General features: G+C 35.7%; 1 protein-coding gene across 2 annotated transcripts in view; it reads left to right on the forward strand.

Moving 5' to 3' along the window:
* The window catches only part of trappc14 (trafficking protein particle complex subunit 14), a 16144-nt gene extending 8579 nt beyond the window's left edge, over nt 1-7565 (forward strand). For both annotated transcript variants that reach the window (XM_016571205.1, XM_016571206.1), the window contains 6 exons: nt 651-771; nt 2103-2250; nt 2403-2637; nt 5306-5442; nt 5571-5770; nt 6758-7565. In XM_016571205.1, the coding sequence (XP_016426691.1) occupies nt 651-771; nt 2103-2250; nt 2403-2637; nt 5306-5442; nt 5571-5770; nt 6758-6911 (995 nt within the window). In that variant the 3' untranslated portion in view covers nt 6912-7565. The remainder of the gene's footprint in view (nt 1-650; nt 772-2102; nt 2251-2402; nt 2638-5305; nt 5443-5570; nt 5771-6757) is intronic.
* The last annotated feature ends 304 nt before the right edge of the window (nt 7566-7869 follow it).

Consider the following 7869-nt stretch of genomic DNA (forward strand, 5'->3'; position numbering starts at 1 on the left):
GGGGGGGGGGAGCCTTGGTGAGCATAAGAGACTTCTTTCAAAAACATTATATTACCAACCCCAAACTTTTGAAAGGTATATGTTTATCATGACATGCAGGTGTTTTAATTATCAATGTAACTGTGATTCTCGTTGTCCTAAAATCTCAGTTTCAAAATAGAAGCCTCTCTTGTGAATTTTTCATAACTACGAGTGTCTGTTTGTCTTCTGTGATGATATAATAGGTCCTTTGGTGGTCCTAATGTAAGGGAGTGAACAAAGACATTTATACCTCATTATAGAAGTAATTATTCCCATATTTATCCACCCAGTGTTCATGGGAGAATGCTTGGATATGTTTGTATGGCTTTATTATGATGTCCTTTCTTTAAATCTGTCAACTATGTTCAAAACATTTTAATGCATTTATGAGAAAACAGAGGACTTGTACATGGTTCAGTTTCATTCAGCTGCTTCATGGCTAGAAAAGTCCCAAACATAGATTTTTGTCTCCACTGCTATAGTGTAAGCACATCAGTAGTCATAATTTGTGCTAGAAATAGGCAGTAGTTCTGTAGTGCTGTAGTGCATCACTTTTATTTTTGTGGTTTCCTGTATCTTTGTGTGATAGACGTCCTGTTTATGTATGTTTGAACATCTGACTGTTTCAGTATTAAATGCAAGTTCTCAAGAGGAAGTGTGTGTGCGTGACATCAAGATCCTTCCCAACTTCAATGCTTCATACTTACCAATGATGCCAGATGGCTCGGTGCTGCTGGTGGACAATGTTTGGTAAGAGAAAACATTGCGTGTGACCGCGCACACCTGTGAGTGTGATTACAGTATATCCTCAAACGTTCTGATTATGGTTTGATATAAATTCCTGTCTCTGATTAATAAACTTCTGCTATTTATTCAGCCTGAAACACTTCAATGTTTAAACATTGTTTTGTAGATAACACAAGATGGATTGGTTTACTTATTGACAATTTATTAATTTGTAAACATCATAATTTTAGGAAATTTAAAATTTTAATTTGAAAGGTTATAGAATGTTTAACATTTAAAAAGTAACTGATCATGATGATATCAACATAATAATTAAATTCTTTATTTAAATCAATGCATACTGAATTGTGTTTCGTCTTCTTTTCCTGGAATATATATATGTATAATATACACTGCACAAAATTATAAACGCAATACTTTTGTTTTTGCCCCCATTTTTCATGTGTATATATATATATATGAAATAGCACTGCTATTTCCTTGAGGAATTGTAATTGTTATTCTTGATGGCTCACAGGGATACAATCATGCACAAGGATTTTTGCGCGTGTTTTTATGTTTTTTAATATGCCATACTTTAATATTAAATTACAGTTTTTGCTTTTGAATGTTTCATGCATTTTACCCTTGCCAGTTTGCCTTACTATTTAGTGTCCAAAGTCATAATTTTGTTTTCTGCTTTTGTCCAAATGGTTATATTTTTTATTATTTTAATAATTTGTTACTCATTGTCATGGATCACAAGATGTTGAAGGCCATAACAAACAAACAAACAAAAAAAAATTATATTGTAGCGAATCAGCTCATGGGGAAATATGAATAATTAATCATAACTAGTTATAATTAATTACAAATATTTAGATCCGCTGTAGATATTTACTTGACCTCTCAGGGTCAACTGTCTGTCTTTATTTTTTTGTAAAAAGTGTCTTATATAGCTGAAAATCATGATTTCATCATGATGACAGTATGTAACAGAATTGACAGTCGTGTGTGTGTGTTTCTCTGTGTATGATTGTCCATTCTGTTACATACTGTCAACACTGTCACTCTACCTTGGTAACAGAATTGACACTAATTCGGACAACAAGAAATCATGATTTTTAGCCATATAAGACACTTTTTACGTCAAATATTATATTGTTATGGCCTGTAAAATCCTGTGATCCATGACAATGAGTAACAAATTATTAAAATAATTAAAAATATAAGTATTTGAAAAAAAAGAGAAAAAAAAAGACTTTGGACACCAAATGTTCCTGCAATTATAGAATCAGCCAGATGCATCTGAGAGAGTCTGTGTTAATGTTTATCTCATTGTTTATCTGCTTCAGTCATCAGTCAGGAGAAGTTGCCATGGCATCATTTTATAGAATGGACAGCGAGTCCAGTCACCTTCCCAGCATGCTCAGTGCTCTAGAGGAGCAGAACTTTCTCTTCCAGCTGCAGCTCAATAACCAGCCACAAGATGATTCAACTGAGGTGGGCCATCAGGATATTTTGAGTGATAACAGGCTACAAATATGTATCCCACAGCCATTTATCTTCTTTGCAATAATTTAAAACTTTGATGATATAAATGTATAAATTAAATAAATAGTATTAATGAAATGTCATGTTTCTTTTTGCTGCAGGGACTAGAGGTGCCATTAGTTGCAGTCTTGCAGTGGTCCACTTCTAAATTGCCCTTCACCAACTCTATCTACACTCACTATAGTCTCCCTAGTGTGAGACTGGACCGACCGCGCTTCATTATGACAGCTAGCTGCCCCAGTGCGGTCAAGGCTCACGAACATTTCCGGGTGCGATATACCCTCCTCAACAACTTGCAGGACTTTCTGGCAGTCCGTCTAGTCTGGACGCCTGAAGGTGAGGAAGGGTAAAATAGTAAAAACAAGTGGCTTAAGTTTAAGAACATATGGCTGCATGGAGCTGCATGGTGATTGAACCGATTAGTGTGACTGCTTTAATATATTAACATGTGACACCCGAGAATCATTTGTTCGGACAATATTTCAGAAATCATGTTGAGTATCAGCTGTTTAGCATTAGAATTAGTGATGCCAGATCGTGAATTAGTTACTCTTTAACTTTGATCTAATCGGTCAAACAGGTTTGCCAAAAGGTCTGAAACGGTTTGTGATTCAGTTTGATTCATATGGACAGTACATTCAAGCACTGGACCATTTGCAGCTGTTTCTTACAGTGCAATGGGATATTTTGTAAGTCAGAAAACAAAAAGGAGACACTGAAAGAGGTAGATTATTACCTACGATCTATTGTAGGAAAGAAAATCAGTTTGTCAGCTGTGAAGCAGTTTATTGGGCAGGCAGCTCGTGAAAGATTTTGTACTGCAGGTAAAGACAATTTATATCTATATATCCATAACAATATCAAAAAAGAGTATTAAAAAAGACTGTTAAAATATGGGGGGCACTTTTTTGATGAGGGGTCAGTACTGATGAAAGGCTAGAAACGCTCCTGGTGGTGGGTATATGATTGAGTCTAGAATATGTTTGAAGCAGTGTTATTTTAGTATTATTTATATAATATTATAGTATTATTTTTCAATTTTCTGTTTTCATTATATATATATTTATATATATATATATATATTTTTTTTTTTTTTTTTTGCTTTTTTTTTTTCCAGATTTTCAAATTATTGTATCTCGGCCAAATATTGTCCTATCCTAACAAACCATACATCAATGGAAAGCTGTCCAGTGAACTGGAGCTGCCACCCGTAGGCCTCAGCTGACAACACTTCCCAAACATCTTCGCCTGTGCCTCTCCACACACCCTCTGCAAACAACACACGGACAAACTCAACAACCCAGCGCAGTCACTAAACCTGAGAAACACACCGGTTCGTCAAGACCCACATTCTGCAAAAAAGACATTTCAGGTGTATGATTGTCTGGAGTGTGAATGCAGCAGCACACAAAAGCGAATGCTGTTTTAAACAGTTAATGTTGAATCAATTGTCACAGATCATTATTTAAAGGTGCGAGGGGGAGAGTCTGGATTGAATGATGAGACATGACCGCAAAGCAAATAAACATGCAAAAAGAAACAGCGAGACCAGTTTAATACGATTCACAATCAGATGACTCTTGAGTCGTACTTTAAATGAATCATTCAAAACGACTCTCAAACGCAGATTAGTCAGTCTGATTACTCATTCACTGAATCCAGAGCAGTTCCTTAATTAGTTCACTCATGAATGAATAATCTGTCGCACCTTCACGTCAATCCAAACACATTTAACACACTAAATGTTTTATTTTCATTTTTTAGTTTAGTGAATTTAACATTTGCTTTAACAGCATTATTTTTGTTTTTAGATTGCAATGTTACAATGTTAGAATGCAATGTGATTTTAACCCATAATATGCACATTATATGCATTGTTTCGTTGGACAATATTGGGCAGGATGTGAAATATATATATTTATATTATATATACATATATATATATATATATATATATATAAAATACATACAACTATCTATCTATTTTATCCGGTCCTTGAATCTAAATGGCTGATAAGAGTGTGATATTAGAGTGATAACAGAACTCCAACGTTTTCTCGTTTTCAACGTTGCGGTATTTCTCACAGCGAGTGTCATGGCAGACACCCAAATCCACTATAATAAGTTTATTTTCTAATATTTATATTGCATTTTATTTAAGCTTTTTTTCAATTAACAAAAGCAATGTTTTAAGAGTTTTAGTTTTAGTAAACATTAACAACACTGGTTTAAAGAGGGAGGAGAGAGACTTCTTGGATCATGTTCAAAAAAAGTGTCAAGAAGAGTGTTCGACCAAAGGGGGGAAATGTAGCAGTTAAAGTGAGAGGATGTTAAGCAATGCGAGATTGACAGTCAATTAAAAAGTGTTGTTTGCAAAGTTGATAAAAAATATTGCAAACATTGGAAAAAGTGTTGCCACACTATCAGAGACAGGCCTGATAAAAGCAAAGTAGAGCGCAAAGGCAAAAGTTGCTAAATGTTATTTGCTCATAAAGGGTGTGGTTCATGCTTGTAGATGTAGAGAACACAGAGTTTGAGGCTGTAGCTGTGTATGTGAGTATTTGTAATGTGATGCCAGATGAGCTAATGTCAGGCTTGGCACATCAAACACGCATGAGTAAAAGTACCCAGACTGCAAATTGACTGATTGGACATTGCAGATGGACAATAACCCTTCCAAACGCATTCATATTTTGATTTTATTTTTTTTATGTCTTTATGAATAGAATGTTTAATGTTATTGTAGTTTTTGGCTTCTTTTTGTGCTTATTTGTTTTTGTGTTTTTTGTAGGCTGTTTTATTGATAAGGAAAGTGCAGAGAGAACAGGAAATGATGTTAAAAAGATTAGGACGTAACCAGGGTCAGAATAGAACCTGCATATCTTGTACGAGCAGCACATCTCAATGTGCCTGATGTGTGTGTGTGTGTTAACTGCTTGATCATGACTAAAATATTGCTTTGTACTGTATGTCCAGATGTTTTTTGATTCTCTTTTCTTCTCAGGTCGTGGACAGAAAGAGGATCCTGCAGTGAATGCAGTGGTGTGTCATTCTCCTCTCAGTAACCTGGGTTACTGTCGAAAAGGCAGTACCCTTTCCGTCAGTGTGGCTTTCCAGATACTCCGAGCAGGTCTTTTTGAGGTAAAGAGTAATATGTGTGTGCCGTGAGCAATTCCGTATTCTGTTTCACTTCCTTCAACAAAACCAATGAGTTAGATTACTGGATCTACACACCTCAATATCCGCTATTCTGTCTTCTCTGTCTTTAGTTGAGTCAGCACATGAAACTGAAGCTACAGTTCACAGCGTCCGTGTCCAACCCTCCCCCTGATGCCCGTCCGTTGTCCCGCAAGAACAGTCCGTCCAGTCCAGCGGTTAGAGATATTCTGGACCGACATCAGGCCAGTCTAAGTCTGGGCCGCTCTCAGTCCTTTTCTCACCAGCAGCCATCCAAGTTTCACCTCACAAGGTATAGCGTTGAACGTGCACACACACACACACACACACACACACAAACAGATGATCTTCATCTATTTCACTTAATGTAAATACAGTTCAATCTTACAGGTTGTCTCTCTCACGTACACTGTACACACTATATATTAATTAAATATGTTTAACAATAATATAATATAACAAATTTCCTTTTTTGTGTGTTTTTTTATTTTTATTTTTTGTTTGGATTACTTGTTTTTTTCTGTTGACAGCATTTTTAATAGTAAGTAATTAAAAAATGTTTATTTGAATTAATTTTAAAGGTTTGATTTTACTTACACAGTGGGTGAACAAAGATGCACTACCAACCAAAAATTTTTTAACGATTTAATTCGTTTAATTTAATATTTTCTTTTTAGTGCAGTGACGATATACACTACTGTTCAAAAGGTTGTGGTCAATGAGATTTTTTAAAGTAAATATTAAGCAGTATAACTGTTTTCAACATTGATAATAAGATACATTTCTGCAGCACCAAATATTACAATGATTTCTGAAGGATCATGTGACACCAAAGACTGGAGTAATGGCTTCTGAAAATTCAGCTTTGCCATCACAGGAATAAATTACATTTTAAACAATAATTAAATAGAACACTTGTTTTAAAAAGCAATAATATTTCACAATATTACTAATCAATTAAATGCAGCTTGGTAAATCTTAGTGACTCCAAACTTTTGATCACACACAGTATTAATGGGTCTATACATGAATGTATTTAGCGGTCTTTACAAGTTAGTAATATTTGTGAAAAACACCTGTTCTACAGCATTATTCTAACTGAAATGGAAGATCTTAGTTGACTGATTTAGAACTGTCTACATAGGCAGGAACTCTGATATAGCCTATGGTAAACTGGTACATCCTCTTACAACTGCCTCACTTCACAATGTTTTCTTTGTCAAATCATGATTGTCTCATTTATGCAGCACAGATCAATGTCTATGTTCATGTCTTACAGGACAGGCAGTGTTATGGAGCGTAGGGCCATCACCCCTCCCGTGGGCTCTCCTGTTGGACGGCCGCTGTACCTCCCTCCAGACAGGAACATCTTGTCACTTGACAAAATTGCCAAGCGTGAGTGCAAGGTGCTGGTACTGGATTCACACACCTAAATGCACACACACACACACACACACAGAGGAGAGGAAGTAGGGATATTTTTGAACTTTGGGAAAGAGCCACGTGTCATTGAAGCGATGTAAATCGAAAAAGTGGTTTAATGTCTGTCAGTTTCAGTTCAATATGTATTTTTGTTTTCGTTTTACCAGCATTCATTGTTTACATGCTGTACAGTTATGTTTATTTGAAAATAATTTCAATGCAATTTACATGCAGCTACTGTTTTTGACAATTTCGACAGAAGGAATGAAAAGAAAGCATAAACACACAGGGTTTTTATTGTTTATCCATAGGACATTTCACTGGAGTCATGAAGTTCTGAAACTTGTGTTACATACAAGTTAAAATATTGTATTAATGGCTGTTTAAAGGGAGAATGGATGGTTATGGTTAGTCATACCCAGACCCACATGGAATCTGTGTGCTCAGAAATCTTTCTGAAGAAACTGATTCTCCATAGGACCGGCCCCATGCACGCTTGTTTTTTTAATAGTTTGGCTATGTTTTCAGCCACAAATGAGTCTAGCACTCTATTAAACACATTGTGTTTGCTTAAATCTATTTTGTAGATTTGTCTCCAAAAATCAGGGCAAAGAATGCAAGGGTTAGTTCACCCAAAAATGAAAATTCTGTCATTAATTACTCACCCTCGTGTCGTTTCAAACCCGTAAGACCTTCGTTCATCTTCGGAACACAAATTAAAATATTTTTGATAATCCATGTGACATCAGTGGTTCACCCGCAATTATACGAAGCTACGAGAATACTTTTTGTGCGCAAAAGAAAAAAAAACAACTTTATTCAACAATTCGTCTCCTCCGCATCACCCTGTAGCGCCATTTTGGAGAATATCAGCTGGACGTAAACAATGTATGCTGTTCTGTGTCAGCTGCATCACGCCGGAACTGTTTCCTACGTTGTTGTGATTTGATCTGAACGGAAACAGCGTAT

The sequence above is a fragment of the Sinocyclocheilus rhinocerous genome, unplaced genomic scaffold (assembly GCF_001515625.1).
Source record: "Sinocyclocheilus rhinocerous isolate Xijiao unplaced genomic scaffold, SAMN03320098_v1.1 scaffold742, whole genome shotgun sequence".
Lineage (NCBI taxonomy): Eukaryota > Metazoa > Chordata > Actinopteri > Cypriniformes > Cyprinidae > Sinocyclocheilus > Sinocyclocheilus rhinocerous.